The 26,787-nt window shown below is 36.6% G+C and overlaps 1 protein-coding gene across 2 annotated transcripts in view; it reads right to left on the bottom strand.

The window, feature by feature from the left end:
- Nucleotides 1-3,317: 3,317 nt before the first annotated feature.
- MCCC2 (methylcrotonyl-CoA carboxylase subunit 2) overlaps nucleotides 3,318-26,787 on the bottom strand; it is a 37,891-nt gene continuing 14,421 nt past the window's right edge. Inside the window, exons 7-18 of one of the 2 annotated variants that reach the window (XM_063422357.1) lie at nucleotides 24,252-24,365; nucleotides 18,617-18,681; nucleotides 17,598-17,697; nucleotides 16,581-16,676; nucleotides 15,312-15,384; nucleotides 15,038-15,114; nucleotides 12,991-13,057; nucleotides 12,563-12,719; nucleotides 11,658-11,772; nucleotides 10,306-10,391; nucleotides 9,849-9,941; nucleotides 3,318-3,745 (exon numbers count right to left, since the gene is read on the bottom strand). In XM_063422357.1, coding sequence (XP_063278427.1) covers nucleotide 3,745; nucleotides 9,849-9,941; nucleotides 10,306-10,391; nucleotides 11,658-11,772; nucleotides 12,563-12,719; nucleotides 12,991-13,057; nucleotides 15,038-15,114; nucleotides 15,312-15,384; nucleotides 16,581-16,676; nucleotides 17,598-17,697; nucleotides 18,617-18,681; nucleotides 24,252-24,365 — 1,044 coding nt within the window. In that variant the 3' untranslated portion in view covers nucleotides 3,318-3,744. The remainder of the gene's footprint in view (nucleotides 3,746-9,848; nucleotides 9,942-10,305; nucleotides 10,392-11,657; nucleotides 11,773-12,562; nucleotides 12,720-12,990; nucleotides 13,058-15,037; nucleotides 15,115-15,311; nucleotides 15,385-16,580; nucleotides 16,677-17,597; nucleotides 17,698-18,616; nucleotides 18,682-24,251; nucleotides 24,366-26,787) is intronic. The other variant, XM_063422356.1, reaches the window with a different exon arrangement.

Raw genomic sequence — 26,787 nt, 5'->3', positions numbered from 1 at the left:
TTCATGAGTAATAGATTGGAAAAAACCCATTTAAATAAAAGATGGTTTCTCAGAACAACAGCACATATACCAATGCCCACACAAACAGTGAGGCTACAACCCGCCCAATAAACAAACCCCGCAGGGGTGGATGAGCTGTGGGAACAGGTCCCCAGTGGCTTCTCCATTTCTGCAGGCAGAGCTATGACAGAGGCTGTGCACTATCCACGTCTCATTTCAGCCCTGGAAGCAGGCTTGTAATGATTGTGCTCCAGAGGCTCTACCTTGATGCTTGTTAAACTGCCACCAATTTTGATTGAAGACCAAATTGTAGCTCTCAGGTTCCCAGCACCTTCCTGGCTGCCATGAAAAATAAAAAGGAAAATGGCAATGGGTATATTTTTACGACCCATCCTGAATTCACCATCTTAGCCCAAGTAATTCCAGAAGGAAACCCTCAGTTACTGCAACAGTCTCTAGGGACATAAGAACAAGCTTAGACCATGTCATTCATAGCTTCCCATCTCCTTCTGTAAAGGTGTTTGAAAACACCCTTGAGGTCACAGTATTGACTCTTTTTAACTTGCAATCAAGTTTAAAAGCCATTTTTAAAAGACTTGCAGACAAGTGTCTTAATGAGACCATGTCCAACCATCACAGAGAAATGGAACTAGATAACCTCTTGGCCTCCCCTCTTCTCAGGGGCTGGAGGGAGGCACACAGCTCAGAACAGCTATGCCCAAGGCAAGACTAGATAGAAGCAAAGGTGCCCAGGACGTCTAGAGCACCTGGTGTGATGACCTGGTCCACCACAGTTTGTGTGCTTGATATGGCACACAAACTTGTTCCCTTGTTCCTCAACCTCCATTTAAAAAGTCACCCCAAGTACCACCCTTTCCAGTAAGGAAACAGATTAGCGGTTGTGAGCTGCTTCAATAATACAGTAAAGAGGTTACATGTACCAGAGACAAGTAGAAGTCTTGAAATAGTCACCCACAGCTTTTACATTGCCTCTGCTATCACAAATATTATGCCCTTACAGTGGAAGCCACCTTTAATTTAGGTTTATTTAAAATTTCCTTTCATTCCAAAAGAGATCCTACTGGTAGAACAATGCCAATGAAAACTGAAAATCACTGTTATATTGGCAGAAGGAGCTGCTACTGCAAAAGCATGAGACTCCTGGTGGCAGACACAATGTGAGAGTGCTGGGTGATTACTTTGAGACAGCATTAATAGATCTACCAACACTATCAAACGTGGTTCAAGCAGGGGGTCCAACTCCTCACTCCTGCTGACTCCATGGAAAACACTGTTTTTCAGCAAACCTCTGGGCAGCAAGAGACCACCTCAGCAATCAGAACACCGCCACACACAAGGGGCACTGCATACAGTCAGTGTACCGGCAATGACCGCTAACCAGATCGTGCTGACATGATGATTTTGCCTGTGATATGAGTAATTTCATCTGCTTAACATGTTTGCAAATCTAAGTATTATTAAGGCAGAACACTCCTGTTTAATCAGACATGTTCTGACTTTGCTTACACACATATTCAGAGGAAGAAATTTTGACAAATGTAAGAACTGTCTTTTCAGATGTAACAAGCAACAGGGAGTTACCATTCTCAGAAGCATCTTTCTGAATACACCTGCTTTGATCATCTGTATTGCAGGATTATCTGCTACTGTCTCTCACTTGGCATGATTTAATTATCAGTTTAATTGAAAGAATATATTCAAAATAAAAGTATTATTCAGAAGAGATCAGATTTCTTAGCAGAAACAGGCAGTAGACCTCATGGCTTTGGAAGTGACAGGCAAAAGTGACTTCCATAACTAAGAACAGAAAGTCAAGTGCCTGAACTGATTATTCTAATGGAGTAGGAGAAAATACAGAAGCCAGTAACAGCATTTCAGGGTCTGGAACTCTTTTTCTCCTTGTTTCTATTTTATAAATATATATATTTTTATATTTTATAAATCTGTATTTAAAAGTAGGGTGTTTTTAAATACATTTTGGAAGCCTACTAACCATAAATAATTTCATTTTACTTTCGGGATCAAGAAATCTTTGGTCTATGCCAGACATGTTCATGAATGTGTATAATGAGACAAGTGGCGCAAATGCACAGCTCTGTGCCTAGCTGGCAGTATTTTAAATTATTATTCTATGTTGAATATTATTTAATATACTAAGAGTAAGCATTAGAGTGCAGACCTACAGAAGTAATCTTTCTAGTGGTGCAGAACACATCAGGCTTTGCATACACTTCATCTCAGTAAAAGGAGAGGGAAAATTGCTCTTTTAGTGCAATATAGAAGTGTGCAAGAGACCACACAGCTCAACATATGCTAGGCTGTCTACACTGTCTACACTGAAGATCCCCATTCCAAGGAATTCTTTCATTTTCTCTTTTGCATCTGTCTGAGACACAACTGGAAAGGCTGGTAGATAGCAAACCCTCCATCCTCCTCCTGGATCCAAGGAGAACTCCTCTCCACACAAGCCTAGGAAGATTACAGCTAGCACCTTACCCCGGGTGATCACTCCTCTTAGCAGTCTTTCCTTTCTCCACAGGCCAGCACAGGATAGGACCTCTATTCATGTACAGTGGCTATTCTTGGATTTGACTCTCAGTTAAGAATATTTCTGGCAAAGGCTATCTGGGCACCTGTATAGCAATGCTAGATAAAATGAAATCACCTTCCTGTTCCCACCTAGAAGAGTACGTAGTTTCTACGAGGTGCAACGTTTCCAAAGAGAATAAATTAAATGACACTGAATTCTTGAGAAAATTTACACTTCAGCAAGCTACCCTAAATAACTCAGAATAACCAAAGCAATCCAGCAGCTCAAAACTCCTTAAGTCAGTGGATTTCAGGCTTCTGCTCTGAGTGAAGCATTGATCCTTGTGGAGAGAACAAAATTACCAGAAGGACCACATGCCAGGTTTAAACACCTCTGCAGTGTCCTCATAAACGCTCTCAGCAAATTGCTGATTTCAGAGATACCAGCACACACCTCTCATCTGTTCCAGAAAACATTATACATTCATCAGGTTCAATAGTTGTTTTGACTTCAGGGAACCACACAGAAAAGCAATGTTTTTTGGATGAAAGCCAGAGATAGAACAAGATGACAACAACTGCATGAAATCTGTAATTTCATGCTGGGTTGAAATCCCTGGCTGCCCTTATAGCATTTCCCTTTCACAAAAATTATTCATTAGCACATGTGCATTTTCCTTTGTTGGACTGCAAAAGTACTTTGCATTTATAGGAGACATACAAAAAAGAAATAAAAGAAACACAGGAACTGACAAGCACCAAATATATAGCTTATTAGGCACATTTATTTATATAAGAGATAGAATCAATAGTTTCTTGTCAAACATGAAGTATAACACTAGAACCTGCAATTGGTTCATGCAAAGCAGTTACATAAGCACTTAAATGACATCTCAAATCACCATCAAAAAACTGAAGCAGTGTGACAGTTACAGTCAGTGAAAACAGTGATGAAAGTTTCATTAAAAATAGCATCTTACAAATCTTTATTTTTCATCACCGCAGTATTGTAGTTAATGTGCTTCCCAGCCCCAAATAAAATATACAGAAGTAATTCTGATGATCGCAAGTTTAAGTTTACATCCTGAAGACTCCAAATTCTGTCTTCTTTGTGGGTGCATTTAGTGCTGCGCTGAGACTGAGGCCCAAAACCAGTCTTGTGTCAGCTGGATCAATAATTCCGTCATCCCATAATCTAGAGAAAAACCGAAAACATAACAAACCAAAACTTTTAATAACTAAAGGAAATCAACATATACAGCTGGTATACCTTCAAACTCACAAAGCCGAAAATGCTTCATATTAGAGAAAGAGGAGTAAAGAGCTAACTTATACTTAAAATGATGGAGTCAATTCATGCTGTTCATCGATGCAATAGACTGGTGTGCATTACTCCATGGAATTTGTCTTCTAGAACAACGTACACATTTTAGGTAAGTGAAGAATGTCAGGCCTACATATTTGAAACGGATTCTTCATACTTAATCATATCCTGCAAGAAAAACAGCCCTCTTCACTTGCTAATGTTCACGTGGAGAATGACCATCAGTCAATGACCTAATTCTATTAAGAATGCTTGCACTTCAAGGATTATGTCACATCATTATTTACACTATTCAGGTTAATTCAACTGCTAGATGAGGATGATACAAGTGTTTATTCTTTCATCGTTAAAAAGCCAGAATAGATTTCAAGTATTTTCAGAATTTCTGTGGTGGGTTGACCTTTGTTGGATTCCAGGTGCCCATGGGGCCACTCTATCTCTCCCCGTTCCCAGCTGGACAGAGGAGAGAAAGTGAGATGGAAAACAATAGTATGGCATTTGCTTGGGAAAGCGAACACTGTAAATAACCAATGTTCCACCTTCTTCCTCCTTTCCTTAGCTTTTGGAACTGAGCTAAGTCATATGCTATGGAACATCCCTTTGGTGAATTTGTGTCAACAGGCCTAGTTGTGTCCCCTCACAGGATCTTGCCCACCCTAGAATACTGATGGTGGGAAAATGTTGGAGAGAGAGGCTGGTGCTGTGCCAGCACTGCTCAGCAAGGCACTGCTCAGCCAAGGCACTGCTGTATTCTCAACACCTTTCCAGCTACTAATGCAAAGCACAACACTGTGTGGGAAAATGAACTCTACCTCAGCAAGACCCAATACAATTTCTTTCATTTATTTGACCACTAAGTTCATTTCTAAACAACTGGAAGATACTACCCTTCTTAACCGAGGCCTGAAGGCAATTAAATTATAAATGAGCAATTGTCAAATTCCCAGGTCCCCAAAACAGTCAACACTTGTTGACTCTTATAGTCTAATAGTCTCTTAGATACTATCCAAAATTTAAGGTCTTAGTGGCATCAGTTCTCAATGACAGCTCCATCCTACCTAAATTTAAATCCATGTTGAAATTCCCAGCAGGCCATGAAACTGTAAATATTGTTATTTCCCCAGCAAGATATTTAAACAAATACCACACTGCTCACTGAAGCCCAGTCTCACTTAAACAAACACATACTTTAATCAGCATCTGCAGAATACATACGCAGTATCTTTGGTTGAGAGAGGGATGCTTCTCCTTCATCCTATCTTTCCCTAAATAGACTTATTTTGCATTCTTTTGAACTTTCTTCAGTGTTGGCTAATGCTTAATTCTTTGTGGAAAATTTAAAAATACATGAAACAGTCATGAACAGGGAGCCAAGACTTCCTTTACCAAGAGAAGACACAACCTTTCCTTTCGAAGGGAAGTTCTATTTGTGAATTTATATTTAGTGAAATCTATGAAGACAGGAAACAAGATATTTTGCACTTTTCTTTCAATCCTAAATGTGCCAACCTCATCCCCAAGAGGACTGCAAACTTTACATAAATACATGCTGATAAACTCAAGGCAGTAGCAGACACTTGAGTGTTTTCCATATTTGCTTTATTTTGCCATTTGCTGTGAAAGTAATATTGCTCCAATCAGATAAACACACTAAGAGACTGACAATATATGCTTTTATTTTACAAGGTGTATCTATCCTATGATGCACAAAATGGAATTGCAGTTGAAGATACCTTTAACAAGATCAAGCACAAGTGTTCAGGCTCTGCTCTGTTTTCAAATTATTAAACAGAGAAGGATACTCAGCTCAGAAAGAATACTCTACTATAAAAAAATCTTATCACAGTGCAGCTTCCCAAGCAGGAGACTGTTAAAACTAAATGGGGCACAAGAGCAAAACTGAAGTACAGAAGAAGAAAGAGTTTGGAGAAGGGAAGACTTTGATGCTAATTGGGCAAAACCAGGCTCTTTTTTTTTTTTGGGGAGTGAAAATCAAATTTTGATTTAAGCAGTCTTGCACCACAGTAGTTGTGGCAATTACTGACCTGGCTGCCAGGTCCCAACAAGCAGAGAACTAATTCTGGAAAAATTATAAAATCATAGAATGGTTTGGGTTGGAAGGGACTTTAAAGACCACCTAGCTCTAATGGGCAAAGACACCTTCCACTAGACCAGGTTGCTCAGAGCCCCATCCAACCTGGCATGGAACACTTCTAGGGGCAGAGGACTGCTCCTCTGGGCAATATGTTCCAGTGCCTCACCAACCTTGCAGTAAAGAATTTCCTCAAATGTAAAAATGAGAAAAACTCCTGGCATGGCAACATCCCCCCCTCGCCCCGTTATAAACCCAAAATACAAATACAAGAAAACTGTAGCTCTATCTAACTTCTTCTCATTTTAGGATTCTTAGCCAGTACCTCCCTTCCAGTGGGCTAGTAACCCAAGCACTGGAATATTGTAACAGCCATACCTGTATGTGCATGCAGTGGTACTAACAGCAAATTCTGTTTTAGATGACACAAGAGCTGTCTGTATCATAACTGGGATAAAGTGCATGGTCTAAACTCCCGCTGTCTGACTCCTGTGAGTAACTTCTTTCCTAACGGTATCCTTAAATTTTAAGTAGTAACTCATTAAAATATTTGTAATAAATATCCAACCATGAAGAACATTTTAATGGCAGATTTGGGTTGGGTATTTTTTTCCATTCTTTTTGTAGCAACACAATTGACTTGTATTGACAACCGCAGAAATTTTTGTTGCATGGAAGTCAAGCTCCTTTCATATGGTCACTTCTGGCTTCTGCTTCTTTTTGTTTAAAGAAAACTGTATTCTCTACTAGGATGTAACATTAATAATTAAACTATCTATTAAAATCCCATTGCAGGAACATGAGTCACACTACACTCATAAAATATCTGTAACTGAGATAGTGTGAGCAAAAGAAATGAAGTTGCCTAAAGTAAAATGCTTGTGTAATTTGTTAAGATGCAAACCACTGAAATCTTTTAAGAAACCTGTGAGCAGATTAATATAATTCATTAAAAAGGGTGCCGCCTAATGACTGCCATTAATTAAGACTGCTCATTGTGAAAGGTTCTAATCAAAAAATTGGTTAAAGTCTGATTAGAAAATACAACTGCAGGGAACAGTATTGACATCCTGTACGTATAGCAAGTTATCACTTATAAGCAAAATTATATCAACAGAATAAACAGGGATATTTTCTTGTCCTTTAAGATCGTTAGGGCATTTTCCTTCTCTCTCCTTATTACTGCTAAAATCTTGATTCAAAGCCTAATGAAGTCAAATGGAAGGGTCACATCAATCTCAATGGCTATTAAGGGTGAGGCAGACATTAGGCACGAGGACAGCATGAGGGAGCCTCCAAACCAGTTGCACACAAGCAGCAATACAAACAACCTTTGTGCCCATCTATCGTTTTTGTTCTCTCAGAAACGCAAAGCTATTTGCTGGAGTTTCCTTGTTGACCTTTCTGGTGGAGGGATCTCATAAAACAAAGGCTGTCTGGATTCAGTTTCAATTACAGCACCCTAACATTTGGTTGACAACCAGCTGGGGTTTTGCCATGTTTGGAGCCCAACAGGAATGAGCTGCAAAAGGGACAGGTCAGTCCTCCCTGAATTACAGCAAATGCTTGCTAATAAGCAGCTGCTGATGTTGCCTGAGGAAAGGGTTGTCTACAAGGTGCAAGGTGAGTGGTACATCCTTCCTCCTGAGTACACTTGCTGCAAAGACTGTAATCCACTTCATCTCATTGTTTCTGCTTGGACAGCCTACTGCACAGTAATGAAAACTTCTGAACTATTGATCTGAGGTCTTGCTTGGGAATTAGTTAATGCAAAGCACGAAAGGGCAGGAAACATGAGTATATCCACTGAAACACCCAATTAACTCTACAAGAGAGCAATTAAAAGCTCCTAGACAATGCAGACTGCACCTACTTGAACTGAGAAGCGAGAGAAACCAGCCATGACTGCTCTGACCTGAGCCACTCACACACTGTTGTCAAAAGCACTCCTTTGTGTAAAGAGGCATTTCACCTTCATTGCTTATAGCCAGATAAGCCTCAGTGGGATTTCAGCTCTGACATTTGACTTCAGCTGGGCTTATTATCTTGAGTGCAGCATCACACGAACCCAACCACATGCAACCCAGACCCACGCTAGTTCTCAGCCAACTCACATCTGTGCATGTCATAACTCCTTTCCAAGAGGAAACATCAGAAGTGCATAACTTCCTTGCTTTTTCAAATAAATGACACATTACCTAGCACTAAAAGCACTTTCTAACGTCTTGGCTGGGCAAATTTAAGCTATTTGCTGGGGTGACTACTATATTTGCAACTTAACTTCAAAAAATGGCCAGATATTCTGTCAACATAAACTGGTAAAAGTCATTCATCAGAGAGCACAATGCTGGTATTAAACGCTCAACTTTTGTATCTAAAATCCAACGTTATTAAAAATTTAAAATGTGATATTTTTTAATGCTAGTCTTAACTTTACATGTAAAACTGCTTTCTTACAGGTAAGTAACTAACTGTTGTAAATACTGACAATCACCTGTTGGTTTTGGGGAGAGGATAAGTTTTTATATTGCTAATATATCTAGTATATCTAATATATTGAATGTTAAATAACTCATGAGTAAAAGAGTCTGTTAACAGTGAACATATAAAAAAAAGCAAATGTAAAAAAAAAGTCACATTATTCATCTTCTCTGGGATAAGGATTAATGTTAAATACAGACAGGTTGACTCATTTTTTAAATGTTGTAAGTTGAATATTCTTCTCCTTAAAATTCAGTTATTAAAAAATGATAATATATATTTTTTTTCATTTTTCCTTCTTGCTGTAGAGCAAAGTCAGCTGTTAAAGGTCAGCTGTTAAAAACTTTTGTGCTATTTCTTTTATTACCCATTAAGATCAAGCCTGATGAAAGCATTCATTTGATGAAACATTAAAATTAATGTTGATTTCCCTGGTATAAATATCTCAGTCAAGTATATTCCACTACCTCCACAGAAAAAAGTAGAAGTTAACAGTAATTTCATATCTTACTTCTGATCATGAAGAAGGAGCTCTTACCAGGTTACCTGTCTCTCCTTCCACAGTGAGTACACTTCCTTCTTATTCCTCACTTTGAGGAGAAAATCCTTGCTCAGCCATGCCAGTTCCACCCTGGCATGCTCAATTTCCTACACAAGAATAAAGAGCTTGTGTGCTCTAAGAAAATTATCTTTAAAGAATTGCCATCTCTAATCAGCTCCTCTGTCTTTAAGGACTTCCCCAGGCGATCTCATCCACTACCCCTTTAAACATGTGGAAGTTCACTCTTCCAAATTTTCGGGTCCACAGTTTCTCTTTGCCACCCCGCATTCCTCGAGATCCTGAACGCAGCCAGGGTGTGTCCCCTACTGCCCCAGCTGCTTCCAACCATCACCTCTCTAATGAGCTCCTCTGCACTGCTGAGTGCCAGGCCCAGGAACGCCTCACCTCTGGCTGGCTTGTCAGATACCTGGGCCAGGAAGTTCTCTACTGCAGGAGTCTCCTGGGTTGTCCACTGCCAGCTCTGCTACTTTCACAGCTGACATCTAGGTCACTGAAACATGCTACCTTCTACCATCATTAGCAGCTGAGAGCCTGTGGAAAATCAGCTTTTGGATACCACAAGCAGAAATATATGCAGGAACTTTAGCACTGACAGGATGAAACTAATGCAGAATAACCATCAAAAGCCAAGAGAGCCCCCAAGCTGCTTTCCAGATGTATCTGGATCACTTTAGGATGCCACCTTGTTTCATTAGCCTAACTACTTCCTGGTCATTTACTAATATTCCATCAGCCTGAGCATGGAATGCTGCAAAGGACTTCTCAGCAAACATGAGTATGCTGCACCCATCAGCTAAAGCCCTACACCATCATTGCTATCATCCAATACAATTACCTACCATGACCATGATCTGAAATTTACCAGTGGCTTCAGGGTCTTCTGGAAACTGCTACCACCTTTTCCAGTAGCCCATTCTGCTTGCAGGACCCAACTAAAATTAATAAACATGCAGCCACTCATTATGTTGTTCAACTGGTTTTAGAAAGGTGACCAGATACTACACAGGGGAGAATGATGAAAATCTTCTCCAGAATAAAACACATAACATAGAAACTCCACGCTACCATAGAATTTCATGCAGAATCAGCAAAGTAATTGCTGCAAGTGCATGATGTCTTCTGAAACAGTTCATGGTACCAGGTCCCAGAGATAAGACAGAAAAGACATTGGTTTGAATGCACATAAACAACAGTCTTTGCTTCAGATTGCTCTGTTCTGCTGTTCTTTAATACCAAGAGTTAGATGTCAAGTCCCATGATTACAGTTAAGTTTTAGAATAGTTATTTGTATGTTACCTTGCACTGGAGTAATAGGGGTTTCCTTCCTCCTCGAACCTCCTAATGATTGGCTCCTTCAAAGCTGCTTCATCTGCCTCAGACAACTAAAAAACCATACATAATATTCTTTAATATTTTCTTACCCAGTGATAGCAAAGCTTTATATGCAGCATCAACCTGAAGAAAATGCCTAAATTATCTGCCCAAAGTTTTTTTACACTTTTAGCATACAATCGTCAATTTTGCACGTTTGACAACAAAATTAAAATAGCAGTTTCCAAATAAAAAAAGGAATATGGGTGGAAAAAAGAGAATAAATATATACTTAACTGAATGCAAGAGTAATTGGTGACTAGCACTTGAAAAATTACTGAAGCTAGTGTATTGGAAAAAAAATTTGGGTTGCCTTTGGCAAGATTTTTTAATAAAGTAAGTCTGTGCTATTTTAGCACTGGGTTTCTCTATGGTCACAGTAATTCAGAAAACTTTCAACTTTCTAACACATTTGACTGATATTTAACTACTACTAATTATTTTTCTTGAACTTCTTTCTGGGTATCATGGATTTGGGAAATTAAGACAGACAGAGATAAGGGTGATTCTATCCCTAGAAAGAACAAGTCAAGTGTTGAAAAATAATGACACTGAGATAACATGTTCAAACTGCTTCACTATTCTGATTAACTATTCACAATAAATATGAATAATTTTAAGACATCACAATAAAACCACTTCTTATGGTATCAAGGCAGTAGTATTACTATAAACCTTGCAATTAAAAAAAAACTCAGCAGAAAAGAGTGTGCAATGAAACTATAAAATATTACTGTAAATTTTAATAAAATATGTTTATTATATAAACATTATACCTCTAATTTTCAATTAAAATGTTGACATGAGCAAAAACTTTTCCAAACCTCTCTAGACTTCTGCTGTTACAAGCTTCATAATTCTCAATGGGTGAATCATTTTAAGATTAACCTTCTCTAAAACTGCTACCTTCATAATAATTGGAAAGACACTTTATGCTGACATATTCCTCTTCATACTCCCAAGCTAAGGAGGATTCCTGACTGCTCATCTTAGGTAGAACTAATTACTTGGTGCACAAAGCACAAAAATATGATGGTATATGGAATACTCCTCTTTTTCACCAAAGATAGGAAATGTTGGGAATTTTCTTCACATTTCAAAGAAGTAAGCAATAATGTTTTACAAATGCCTTATGTTTGTCAGTGCACTAGGTGGCATTGGGATAGTTCACTGTTGTCTCACTCTCTTCCACCCTTTCCTAGCTCACAGAAGTGACCAGCTCCAGTGAAGGAGTAAGTGATAATGCCTTAACTAGAAAGGAAAGAAGAAAGACATACCTGTTTTCCCTCCCTTGCTTTTTGGTCCTTAGCTATTGTAGCTAGAACAGTTGCAGCTTGTTCCCCTCCCATCACCGATATGCGAGCATTTGGCCACATATATAGAAATCTTGGACTGAAAAAATACATATTAAACATTAAGATAAGACATTGTCCTATTTCCTAGTGAAGAACTAATTCTCACTTGACTAAGAATACATTTTTATGCATGACAATTTTACAATATATTATTTTTTAAAAAGGTACATTAACAAACTTAAATACTTGCAGCACTATATTTGAAAATGTAAAAATTCTGTTCATTTCTATTATTCAAACGCCTTCTTTTAAAAAATTCTCTTTCTTGAATCTCTTCAGCTCACGTTCCTAACCCACAGGAATTTTTCTCCTAAACAACTCAGATAACTTCAATAGTATCAGGAACCTTGAAAAATGAAATGTAAAAAAATCAGATAACACATGTCCAAAGAGTCAACAAAAAATCTTTAGGGGTTATACAAACCTTACTTATAAAAACAGGCTGACTGAAGTGAATAAGGAGTTTTTACACAAGCTGATATACTCCCCCTATGGATGCCTATGAATAAAGCACCAGCCTACACTGCCCAGTGATTGTTTAAGACTTTACAATTTTCCCACCAAGAACTGAAATGGGAGAAAAGGATGTAAACAGGTTTACTGTTTGAAGGTCTCCTCTGTCACCTAATTCAGGGTGAATCATGTGCCTTATCAGTCTCCACAAATTTCAGGCTATTATTTACTTATGAACACATTCATTAGGAACTCTTTTCTTTTCCAAATAGCACAACTTCTCCAAGAGGTCAGATGATTTTTCAGAACGGTACTTCAAGGTTATGCTCTCTTAAATTATTTCTATCTGCTGTCATAATCTGAAGCACACTTACCTATATGCTCTTCCACACATCCCATAGTTTCCAGCTCCATAAGAGCCACCAATAATGATGGTTATTTTAGGTACATTGGCACAAGCTACAGCAGTTACCATCTTGGCACCATCTTTTGCTATCCCTCCAGCCTCATATTCTCTGCCAACCATGAAACCTAAAGAAATAGAACATAAACAAAAGGCTCACCAGCTTTACATTATAATACTGTGCCATATGTCACACTACGTGCTTCACAGCACATGCAGAAAAGCAAATGAGAAGCAAATTGTAAGCAAGGCCTTCACCTGCTGCTGACAGGCTGATTCCCAAACAAGCTGGAGATGTAGGTACCACAAAACACACAAGAGGGTGTCTAGAACACAGCATCAACAATTAACAGCAAAGTCTACAACAAAGTAAAAGCTCAGAAACTTGATCTTACTCACCTGTAATATTCTGCAAAAACACAATTGGAATATTTCTCTGGCAACACAACTGGATAAAATGTGTACCCTGCAGAGAGGAAAAAAAAAAAAAAAGAGTAAGCCATTAAAAGCTGGGCAAGCGAAGCTATCACTACCAGCATCCTGAAATCTTTGCTAAGTCCTTCCACTGAAGTCCAGCACGGTATTTCCATCAGGAAGTGCTACACTACTTCTCCTTTGCCCAAAGTTAACTGTAAAACATGTATTCACTGTAGCAGAAGTAAGAGATCTCCAAAAATGTGTGAGACCATGGGTAAAACAGAAATAAAATCCTTAAAAAGCATTACTACTGATACTGAGAAGCTCAACTTCTGTGACTCAGCTGATATGCAGTTAAACCGCAGACAGCACCAGTGTGGCATCTGACACAGAGTTTGCTAAGACTCTGTCAGAGAAATCAAGACAGCCAGCCAGAAAAACATATCTCCTCATTTTCTGTACAAAAGTATTCTCTTAAATTGGGAAAGGTCCATATACATTATACACTCATGGCCCTGCCAATTGCTGTAACATTTTCCCCCTTTCCTGAAGGCAGATGCCCTCTCCCTATTTACTGGCAAAAGACCAATTTCCTAGTAAACTTACAAATAGTAGATTTCAAGCCTCTGCTTCAACTAATCTAAATCAGTAAAGTTCCTTGGCTTATTTATACACTTGCTAGTAAAAAACCAAAACAAGGTTATGTGGCACAACAAGTGACTCTTCACTGTATAAAAGCTGCAAAAGTTATAGAAAGAAAAAAGAGAGAAGAATAATTAAGTATAATCTTCTTCAGAGAAACATGTGAATAGTGTAGTGATGATCATGGGAAAAATGTGCAACAACTCATTACAAAAAACAGAAGGAAAAAGAAAGGAGTATTGCTAAGGTATGTTGCTTATAGAACCAACATCATGGACAAAGGTTTTTGTAGAAGTGAATTCCCTTTTACAGCACTGATACCCCAGTAAAAGTCAGAAAATGAAGACTCCTTACATTTTTTTCATTGTTAGGAAAAAAATTTGTAGCACTAAATTGTATTAGAAATACTGCAAGAGTTATTTTCTACCTGGAAGTAACTGTTGAAAACAAATGTCAGATGAAAAAAATGTCATTTACTGGCACGCTCCAACTTGGAAGTATTCCTTCACCACATGAAACTCAATTTTGGGTATTATTTTATAATCGCAATAAATTCAGTAAAATTACTAGCTTTCTCCACCTCTCTCATCAATGCTTCCTTTTCTGTATATTCTCAATACCGATTTCCTCATTGTTAGCTCAAGCAGTCTGTTAGAACAAAACTAGCATATATAATTGCTATTACAAAAAATTCAATTGACAGTTGATTCTTGAAAAAGTAAAGAACTAAAGAAAGTAACACAGACCAAAGTAAATATTTTGCAGTACCCAGATACTCTTTATGCTACCATCATTCCCTGAAGTCCAAACTGTAAAGCACTGTTAACTGTAATAAAATCACAATATTCCTTCACACACAGCCTTTCAATCACAAAACAGGTATCTTATCTTACAGATTTTGAGAGACTGCACAGGTATTCACTCATTATTCTCAGCCAGGAGATGCCACACAGCAACGGATGAAAATTGAAAATCTGGTACAAGTTTTAGATTTTCCAGTTATTACAAAAACAGCGATGTGATTTTCCATAGTACTTCATGATTCAGAGATTGGAAATACCCAACAGGGTGTTTGATCTAATCAGGATGGACTTGTCTTGTAACAGATATATTTCAGGATATACTATTTCAACTATTCTGTATTCACACAAATCCAAATGCTTTTCTGCTGTTGGCCTATCTTCTTCACATCAGAACAATCTACCAAGCATTGTTTCTAAAATATTTTTTACAGCTTATTAACAGCTTATATCTGTTTCACACTTACATGAAAAACATGGAGCCAGTTCTCTTTCATTATTTAAAAAAGTTCCTCATCTCAAGAGCAAGTTGACCAGCAGAAGTTTTGTTTCTCGATGGCAAAGAAGTTAATAATCTATCTATTTACCTTTTTTGCTGACTCTGAGAAAAGAACTCCATTGTTTCCAATAATTCCTACTGGATAACCAAAAATTCTTGCAAATCCTAAAAAAGAGAGATTAATTTGTAAATTCCCACATGTATTTATTTTTCTATAGCATATAAAAGTAACACTTTCTCCTGGGAACAGAAACTGCTATTCTTCTGAAGATAAACATCATTAAAAATATCAGTGGGCGAGCCAGAATGAATCCAACCATAAAACCAGTGGAACTTAAACAGAATAATTATATTTCTCTTACCTGTAACTAAAGTATCCCCATACAAGGCTTTGAATTCATCAAATTTACTTCCATCTACAATTCTAGCAATGACCTTAAGAAAAATATGGAAAAAGAACATTAAATTCCTGATCCTTCAAGGTTTTCAATTTGTTTAGAAAGGAAGGCCATGAGAACATAAAACTTTTCCATTTATAGAACATCAAGCAGCCCACTATATAAACAGTTTGGATGGCAGGCAAAGCCCATTTAGTTTTTTACATGTGATTCATCTACATGTTTGTAAGAAATGGAATGTCAAGATTAAGAATGTTCTAAACAAACAGCTAAATTACACAGGAACGTTTTCCTGATTACTTGAATTTCAAAGATAAACCTCTGCTTATATTAAACATTAATCAATAGCCTCTCATTTTTAAAGAAAAACACATATACACTCATGAGCCACTTTCTTAGAGCTATGATTATTTTTAGGGTTGCTTGAGTTTGCGACATACAAAAATAATGAAGATCTGAAGATCTGAGGTTTCTCTGTGATGCAAAGGAGCCATTTTTTATAAATACAGATCCACTGCTAGCAAGACATTTGCCAGAAGATATTTATTTCAACTTCAAAAGAACGTAAATTCTAACTATTCCGACTTCTGAGAGTGAAATATAAAACTCAGTGAAACTGTTCATCTCTTTTTCCCCTTAATGCAAAGCAAATCGTAGTAATTATTGCCCAATATTTTAAGACAGGTATGTATTAAGATTCTTCCTAAAATACATACTTGGCTAGTAGTGAAGAAGGCATCAAATGTGAGATTTGTGCAAAATATGAAAAAGCATGTTGGCTCAGACAAAGGTTGCAAAGCAGATAATTACACTAGACCTACAGCAGAGTACAATAATCTTTGTACGCAGTTGGAAGAAGGCTCAATTGCTTGGTGTGCTTATACTCCATAAATATTTAAACAATTCATCTTTCACAGGACTGACAGAAAAAGAAAGTCATCATATCCCTGGGCAAGTTTATAGAATGCTTTGCCAATGAGGAGTTCCCATTTCTGTCAGCTTTTTCAGAATGTTACTAGTCTCTCATCCTTGCTCATACTTCTTGAAAGTATAACCAAAACCTACAGTATTTTCAACAAGTCACTGCTACTGCAATGGATCTGCTGGACAAAAATGCAAAGAAATAAGAACCCAAATCAGATATTCTCAGTTATGACAACATGAAAAGTGATTTCCTGCACGAAAATTTGTGCATGTATGTATGGGATATGGATCTTGCATTAATACTCATACCTCCTTGACATCAAAATTTCTTTTTAGCTGGTCACCAACTATTCCATAGATTTCATCAGCTGGAAATAAAGGCTCTTCTGATGGTTCTATAGTCACCTATAACAATTTAACAAAACAATTTAAACAAGAAAGGAACCATCAACTCACATTATGACTTAAAAATTCAAACAATTAATTTGTCAGTTTCTTTGAGCATAGACTTCTCTTCACCAACAACATCAAAATGGCTGTACTGGCTTGTCATTTTGCATGAAGATCAAGTTTCCTAAACTTAAGGTTGGTAATAGTTTCTCACTTACTGTTACCTTTTTCCTACTCCTGCATGTATCTCCACACGTGCTTGACTTCTTCCACATTATAAAAAAATTAGTCCTCCTACTTGCTTACTTTCCTCCCATGCCCTCTAAGGCAGGGAGCATTTCAAAAAATGGATGAAGATTTTGTCACACAACTGAATACAAAATCTTGCCTTCCTTGCGCTTTCATTCACCCTCTCACATCTCCTACTGAAATAAAATAGGACAATTCCACCCCCATATGATAGCCATCCCATTTACTATAAGGAATTCTTAAATCAATACAATTAATTGTCAAGATTTAGGTCTATCCCCTTGGTTTTCAACTCCTTAATAATCCCAGAAAATCTCTATTCAAAAAGATGCTTTAGCAGGTATCCCATTTTAAGTCCATGGAAACGATTATGTGAGTTTAAAATTAAATTAAGTAATTTGTAAGACTGGATTAATCTAGAAGTGCAATTCTGAAGCACTCTTCTAATTGCTTCACTCTTGTATTTAATTCCAAGAGTTTTATTGGGAATAATACAACAGGAATGTAATTGCAGAACTGAAGCATCAGAGAAATCTTTAAGGACAAGAACCATAACTTCCATTACCAAATGTATAAAGGCACAGAAAAAACTATGTGTTCTATAAAACAAGTGTTACATCAAGTGGGCAGAGAAAAGCACTCCTAATTTCAACAATAATGCAGTGTTTTCAGACTCTATACACTTACATCTACTTTCTTCTGGAGATTCAAACTTCTTACAACTTTCCTTGCCAGATGAAGTGCATGATTGTCATCCAAAGCATAATGATCTGTTACACCAGATTTTCTGTATATATACAAAAATAACAAGATGAATACTTTGGGGAAAAAAACAACATAAATCAGGCAATGAAAACTTGAAATTTTAAAGCTTCTAAAACCTTGAAAATATAGATGCAACAACTCAGCTGTGTTTTATTTTGAAATTATTTTAAAAATAAAACTCATGCCTGGCCTTTTCTTCAAAATAGTACATTCAAGTTATCAGACATGAAATAAAATAGCAACTGCAAGAAATAAAAAATCTAAATGACAATATGAAATACAGAAAGCATTCTTTATATGCAGCAAGAATTAATTTCAATTATAAAGAAAAACATGTTTACAAAAATGGCATGAACTGCCCTTTAAAGTAGTTCTTTATTCACTTCAAACTGAAGCAACAAATAAGCCTTTATTATACAGCAATACATAATTTACTGTGCTGTAATACCTAATTTTGTTTATTATTAATTGCAGAACTTGAAAGAGCACATATTTTTTTGGTTTGATAAGAAGTCATTTTTTACAAAAAGCACAAGCTATTTTGATGTTGCTTGTAGTGAATTCTATGTGGCAGTAAGAAAGATACAATTTGCAACATGTATTACCTTTCTCAATACATATTATTCTGTTAACACTCAGTATTAAAAGTCCTGCATATATTGCATGACGCTGCAGTACACTAGACATGTGAGTATTTTAGAGCAGTAAATGAAGGAAACAATGTTAATTAGAGTAACACAATGTAACTGTGACATTCTAACAATAAAACTATCAGTCAGCACCAGAAAACAACAGAGAAATTATTTTCAAAAGGTAAACACAGCTTAAGAAAGATCTAAAATCAAAATAAAATAAAATAAGGGAAGGGCAGGGAAAGGGGAAGGGGAAAGGAAAGTCTAAAATATGAAAGGAATTAACTCTTGGAAAATATTTCTTTAAACCTGCAATGAAGATCTGCCCCTCCAAGATCCTCTGCTGAAACCTGTTCACCTGTTGCTGCTTTAACCTGACACAAGGAAAGGAAAATGAGCATCACAGTTGACACTTTTCTTGCATTAATATTTAGACTATCTTAGGTACAGTAATGCCAGACATCTTTGCAAAATACTTCTTCATTGATCACATTTCCCTGTTCACTCTCCCTCAGACCACCAAAATATGACATCACAGAATCTTGTAAAGATTACTTTTTTCTTTGACTTTGCATGCTTATTCTACTGTTAATATGTAGGTTTTATTTATCAAGATTCACCTCACTGTTCTACTTACTGCTATGTCCATCATTTGTGTGCATACATTTACACATCCTTCAGCACTTATTATAAAATTTCAAATGGGATATTTCCATGCATTGTTTCAAGCTGAAACCTAGGATTTTCCAGTTTTGTTTTCTCTGCATAAACACTTCTGTGAATTTTAACTGACTCATTTAAATATTAACCACAGAATAACCATTGGAAGGTTTTATTTTGGAACCTTCCAGTAAGTACACAATAATTTAATGATAATAATTTTCCTTAAAAGAGCATATCAGTTGCATGTAACTGCTTGGATCAAGTACAATGTCTCCATAAAAGTACCTGGACTGCACAATCCAAAGCCTAGACCCGTGTAATCTTAGACCTGACAGGGTATTTTAAGAATGAATGGTCTCCTTCTTAGAACAAAGCAGTATCATTTACTACTGGGGTTAAAAAAACCCATAGACTTCTTGAGGCATTTTTACTCTACAGTAAGTGCTTTGAAAAGGATTTCTTGAAAGCTGGAAAAACCATTATTTATCACCCACAGAGTGTACAGAAGTAAAGTACAAGCAAGGGAAGGGAAAGATATCACCATTTCCAAAACAGATCTCAGTTTCCAAGTTTCATATCTAAAAACAAAGCATACTAATCATATAAAGACATATATATATATATCTTCTCTCACATACACACTTCCAAACTGTCAAGTCTGCAAATTTAGGTACAGATATTTCTTCAACAGTGGATTTTGGTTTGAAATTTGAATTACCCCATGGAATATGAAGGTGTGGCATATTAATAACTGGAACGTTTCTGTCAGAGACATAATTGAGTCTTCATTAAGCAGTGAACATAAGAAGATCTTTATACAAGAAGTGAGAAAGATTACTTCACTGGAAGGGTTATGCAGCATTGGAACAGCATGTCCTGGGTAGTGGTTGAGTCATTGTCCCTGGAGGTAATTTAAATGCCTACTGATGTGGCATTTAAGGGTTAATGCACAGTTTAGTGGTGCAGTTGGCAGTGTGAGGTTAACGGCCAGACTCAGGGACTTACAGGGTGTATTATAAGATAAGTGATTCTACCACTTGACACTTTATTATTCTATTCTATTGTTCTATTAAATAATTACATATATCTGTCATTATGCAACCAGTTATGAATACTATTAACTACTGCAGAACTTGGCACAAAGCTGAATAGTGCAATGATTTCCACTGGCATGGAAATCCAGAGACTAATTTTAAAATATTTTACAAAAATAGCTTTTTTATTTTTCCACACAGGTAAAGTTTTCCTTCTGCAAATCACAATGTTGGAGCTGTGGTCTCTTCCTGCCACCATATGAGATTGCAAAGTTTAATTCAACTCCTCTGCCCAAAACAGGGTCAACCAGAGAAGGTTGCTAATGACCACATAATGACCATGAGTTATGAACAGCTCAACAATGGAGACTCCACAAACTCTCTGGACAACTTGGTTTGGCATGACCATCCTTGCAGCAAATATTTTCTTATGAATAAACAGAACTTCCTGTATAACTTCCTGTGCCTGGCAGCCTCCTGACCTATCACAGGGTACCAAGTAAGAAGCTTGGCTCTGAGCTTGGCTGTGCTGTCTTTACTCCTCCTTGCAAGGTATGGATAGATTTGCCCTAAGACATGTTTTCACCAGATTGAAAAGTCTCATCTCTCTCACACCCTCCTCATTTTATAGATGGTCCACTCCACCATCATCATGGAATTTCACTGGCTCACTCAGGCTTATTGTGGAGCACCCAGAGCTGCACCCTGCAGCCCAAATGCATCTTACTCTGTTAGAGTAGATGAGAATGAGTATTTGCTCCATCACCTTTTCAGATCCAGCAGTGGAGCAGAGCATTCCACAAACTGCAGTTTTAAATAACAGTTGAAGTTACAGCTAGTTGAAGTTACCTTAAAGCTCATTAAATTCTAACAGACTGCAAGTAAGAGCCTCAACAAGATACGTTGGTATTTTCTAAGAAACATCTTTTCAAGCTACTTCAGCAAGAAATTATTAAAAGAAATTAAACATAAACTTTAGCTATAATATTTATTTTCCACAACAGATGAGGCCAGAATGTAGGAGAAGTCCCCAGTACATAAATACACATGAATTTGAAAACTTTTTACCAGACTTTTTTTCACCTCTGAGCACAGAAAGTAGCAAATTTTCCCTCACGAAGGAAGAATCACAAGTTTCTGGAATAAGGGCCTACAGGTCTATATAACATCCTGAACTAGCAAGCAGTACTGCCAAAGATGACGATACAGATACTCCACTGTAGAAAACACAGAAGAATGGCCCTGAATATTACTGCTACCGTGACACTTGTCCTCTTCTATCAAGAGCTGTCTGTTTACGAAGAAGTTACTCCTCGCCTTTCCAAAGGAGGAGGCCAAAAAATCTTCCATTTTAGATGGTGGACTGTTCCTACAATTCCCATTTTTAAAATCATACACATTCCAAGTCTAACTATAAGTAACACCAGGGATTTTTGTTTTTTCACTTCCTCAGGATGTTTTGTTTTAGGCAGGTAAGCAATAAAGTCCAATCCAATTTTTTTCATATAGGAAAGATATTTTGGAGAATAGAGCTTACTCAATAACAGCTACAATATCTGCTACACCACGGAATAGGAGTTTCTAGGGGAGTCTGAAGTAGTTTTGATGCTTACAAGAAGGAAAATAGAACATTTTCAGCGAGAATATGAAAAGCTCTACAGAACAGAAAGGCTGACAGGTGGAGATAATAAAGTTTGATCTATACGCACAAAGATAAGGATCATTACATTGGTAGATTGCTAAGAAACAAATTGAATTGGAGGATAGTTGTGAAACCTTCCTCTGAAAATGGGGAAAGATTTTAAAACTTTCCATCTTCACAACACCCTTGCAGTCACTGACTTGCCTAGTCAATCCGCCTGCCTTGAGGCCTGACTCGGGTCACCCATTTCCTTGTCTATCCTGGTAAAAGTCTCGTGTGCTACATGTCAGTACACACGTATGACGTAAACTGCCTTGTGATGTTAAATTACTACTATTCCCAGAGAATAAGCTTCCGGTTCTTTTTTTTTTGTTTTCCAAGCCAGCTTTCCGGATCACACTGGGTATTAGATGTCCTGCTGAAAACCTTTTGAAAAGGTTTGTACTTTGACAGCTCAGATGTTCCTGCCACCAGGCCAATTATTCTTAGTTATAGTAACGAATGTGCTAACACTCTGATGTACAAAGTTCATGCCTTTAATCACAACAGTTTTCTTATCTCAAAGGAAAGATGTACGAATCACGTTACCCACTCACCTAATATTATTCTCAAATAGTATCTATCTTCATTCATGTTTATGCCACTTTTCAACAAGAAACTCTAAATATCTAAATGACAGTGATAAAATTATGGAGAATTACTTAATTTTGAGGAGAATTTGTCTACGTTTATCTATAAACAAGTGGAAAAGCACTAATACAAGATAAAAAGGAACAGAAACCTAGGTAGGACATTTGAAACAATTACTGTCAACAAAATTCTAACAACAAAATCCTAATGAGCAGTAAATAAATTACCATTACATTACACAGCTGCTATTCATTACTCCATCTGCTTTTCCTGATTACTTTGTTCTTCTTATTAACTTGGAAAGCCTCCACCAAAATAATAAATTTCTTCAAACTAAATACCTTTTTTTATTAGAGTAGACAACAAAGTACCCTCGTACTTTTCGGTGTGTCCCACGCCCCTGCTTTCCATATGCCAGTTAAATTCTGAATTTATTTAAGATGTACAAATGCAAGACCTTTTCCATCCTTTTTTCTCTTTTTTCTTTTTTTTTTTAACTGCACAAGATTTTAAAAGCCATCTATACACTGAACTTTGAAAGAGTTATAAAATGCCAAATATACTTTTATCAACAAGATGACGCAATAGGGAAAAATTCACTCTAAAGGAAAATAACACAATACAAAAATGTGCCATGGAAATGAGAGCAAAGCTATACAAGCAAACACTAAATCACATTAAACGATGAGTCCTTCATACTTTTAATGAGAGTAACGCAATCATGCCTTAGGAACTAGTCAACAAACAAATATGTCAGTGGCTGTTTTCCCACAGTTTAATGAGACATGCCACATCTTCCCAGTATTTTAAGTTGAAGGAAGTGACTTCCACGACACTTTGCCTCCTTTGTTACTAGAGAAATCAGTGGAGCAGTATCTTCATTAACAATGCTGTAACAAAGCAATTTCTCCATTTCAGTATGCTCAGATTGGAAGGACTCTTGATAGACATTTGATTTACATTTGGCTTTGTCATAGGAAGCATACCTTAAAGTTCCCAAAAGACTGTAATCAAAACAGAGCCATTGTGCTGCCTCAGACCAGCACAATAAATTTTTTACAATAAATTTGGCAAATATTTGACTATGTCAAAAAAGCAAGTTTATCCAGCCATGTTTCATCAAGACTTGAATAGTCATGATGAATGATGCTGTTAGTTCTAGCACTAACATTTATTACTAAAAATTCATTTTTTCTCATAAAGTTTATGTTAAGTAGACTTTCTCAGAAAAAGACTGACATTATTATGTTATTATTTGTATTGGTATAGAACTGAGCCTACACTAGGACATACAGTTATTTCTAAATAATAGTAATAATAGTTATTTTTAGTTATTTCTAAAATAATAAACCACATTCAAACACATTCATTTGTTGTGCCAAGCTACTGTAATTTTAAAGCTCTCTTATTCTGCAGTACTTCACAGTCACAAATTCCACTATGACTTCCACAATAAAGCAAGGTTTAAGTCATAGGACTTCTTCAGGTCAGGTCAGGTCAGGTCAGGTCAGAAGGAAGGAAGGACCAATTCCATTGTAAGTGTGCCTCCTTTGTCAGTAAACTGACATAAAAATACAGCAGATCAGTCCTGCTTCAGAAGTTCTTTTATCTTTGAACTTGACCTGAGATATTATACGCATGGTTGTGATTTTTTTCAAAATTTGCATCAAACCTAGAGAGTACATAATTGAATATAGAAACAATTTTTATCATCTAAACAGTGCACAGCAATCTAAAAGCACCTTGACAGTCTGATTGATATATACACACCTCTAATAAACAGAAGATATTTGATTTAGGATAGAAACATTCAGATATACTTAAAAATACAAACTAAACTACAAACTTTTCTAGAGTATCTAGAAATATCTCACCAAAAAATGTCTCAGTTGTTTAAGGTGTACAATTATCACAGCATGATTTGGGGGAAGGGGGAGGAGAGGGGCCATGTCACTAGAAACTTCTGTATCCTTACCAGTGGTGGCCCTCCCAGGAATATTGTTCCCTGTTTGCCAACAATAATACTTTCATCAGCCATTGCAGGTACGTATGCTCCTCCTGCTGTACAGGATCCCATGACTACTGCTATCTATCAGGAAAACAAAAAGCACAAGTTAATGAACTATCCAAACCCTTAAAAATAGCAAAGGCACAAGATATTCTGTAGTTTAATACATAATACCTACCTTTTAATAAGGCCATTGCACAACACTGCAAGATTATTTTTGTCTAATAGAGCAAATCTTTTATGTTTTAGCATTTCTTTTAAAAATAAGGGCCATTTTCAACAGTCTTCTTAACTATGATCTTCAGACTACCCTGCTGGAAAATTCATATATAAAGTACCACAGGCTACATGTGTGATATGTTTGAAGAGACACACATTCTACCATAGAATTTGGTTTTACTGATGAAGAGTAAAGGTTAAAACCTAGAGGTTTCTCCTGGTATTTACACTTAAGTCAGGGCTTGAGTTACTGCTTATTGGCATAATTGCACCACTGTTAACATCCTTTGAAGGAAATTTCTCCTGTCTCCTAGTATGCTACTTCACGTCTTCAATTGATCTAATTAATTTTGCCCTTTTGAGATGCGTTGAGCATTTAATTATAGGCTTCAACACGAATAATCTCTGCTTCATCCTTTTGCCTAATTTTCAGATGAACACCTACCCAGTGAACATATTCTACCTGTAATATCTTGGTGATACTTTTACAAAACTGACTTGACCCCAGATATGATGAATACTGTAACTGTACACTATCATGGAAGTGAAGTTTCTCAATTTCTCTTCACAGGTGCATCTTCAAAGACCCTTTCAAGACACTTGTACAGCAGAAGAAAAGAAATATTCATATGAAAAAGGCAAACATTTTCTTTCACAACCACACATATACACACAAATAACACCTAAAAAAACCCAGAAAACAACATTATTTTATGTTAAGTTTGTTTCAAGATATTTCTAAGGTGACATCAATTCATGTTCTCTGTTACATAATAATGTAATAATTTAGAAGAAGAAAACAGTACATAGAAAAAGAAAACTTCCAAATTATATTACGCATAACAAAAGCAGGACTACATGAACTATGTCAATCTGCTATCATCAAATCAAACAGCCTTTTCAGCAAACAGTTTTCAGGATCTTAAACTACATTCAGAGTCACATGATTAATCTGCAGTATTCTCTTGTGCATTTAATAAATAACTCCTGGCAAATTCAAAAACAACATAAGCCTCTAGAAATGGGAGAAACTTTGTGTAAATAAGTTTCTTTCATTTTTCCCTCCAGGATTTGTGGGTTTTTCCTATTCTTAATTTCACCATGTTCACACTGAAAAAACGTGCCTGCATTCAAACTTTAACTCAGGTGTTAATTCTTTCCAATGTAAAAACTGGAATACATATCTACTGGGAAAAAAAAGAACAACCTACTTGTCAAATTCGCAACTAATATCCTGCCTCCTGACCTAATTTTCTAAATTGCTGAAAAGAAATTCTTGATGTGTTCAATGTAAGTCAACACTCCTGACTGCACATACATTATTTCATATCCACTGATCCATCCCCCATCGTATCCATGCAGTGTATGAACGTGAGAAAGCTCAGGAAGCAGCTAATGAAGAGCTAATCATAGCTTTCTGATTCACACCCATACAGGCAACAACGTAATTAAAGATGTAGTGGGCGAATAATAAATTAGTCACAGGTAAAAGGGGAGGGGGAAATTAAAAGCATCATCAGCAACTAGAAAATAAAAAAGAGGAAAAATACGCAAGCACTTTAAAGGGCCAAATTAAGAAGAACTGATGAACAGACCTTCAAGCAGGCCACAGCACAGAACATCAGGTAGCAAACTAACATTATCCCAACTCAAAAGAATTGACCAGAGCTGAGATCACAAAGAGCATAATTTCCTAATCCCACTTTCTAAAGAAACATGTTCTCAGACAGGGAATATGGTTCTAGCTACCACAATCTGTTATCACAGGACCAATAATAGATCTACAAAAGTTAACAGTGCCTCTTTGAAATAAAGCATAGATATGTCTCCCAAACAAAATGCACCCTTATTACATCCTTTAAATAAAGCAAGATCTTCAGTAAAACATTTTTCCCAGTCTTCCATAAATATTTGAAGAAAGATAAACATTCATCAGTGTCATACTTGGAAAATTTAACTTTCATCAATGTCATGACAAACAGAAACGTGTTTTATTAAAAGACAAATCTTTCTTATACTTAGTTTTTATTGTATATGAATATTGTATTGTATACATTGTATATTGTATACAATTATTCCTAATACACCATATGGTAATTGAAAGAAAAACAAATTCAACTTTTTAATGCAACTTTCCAAGTATATAAAATACATTTCAAGATATGATGGAAACAAGAGCATGACTGTAGGATCAAGCATTTCTAGAAAGGTCCTGCTCAACATCAGTAATTTCAGCCCTGCAAGCTGGATATACATATTTATCTTTGACATAAAATCTAAAAAT

This window comes from Prinia subflava, chromosome Z, assembly GCF_021018805.1.
Source record: "Prinia subflava isolate CZ2003 ecotype Zambia chromosome Z, Cam_Psub_1.2, whole genome shotgun sequence".
Classification (NCBI taxonomy): domain Eukaryota; kingdom Metazoa; phylum Chordata; class Aves; order Passeriformes; family Cisticolidae; genus Prinia; species Prinia subflava.
The sequence above is the reverse complement of the archived record's forward strand: the minus strand, read 5'-3'. Positions and strand labels throughout refer to the sequence as shown.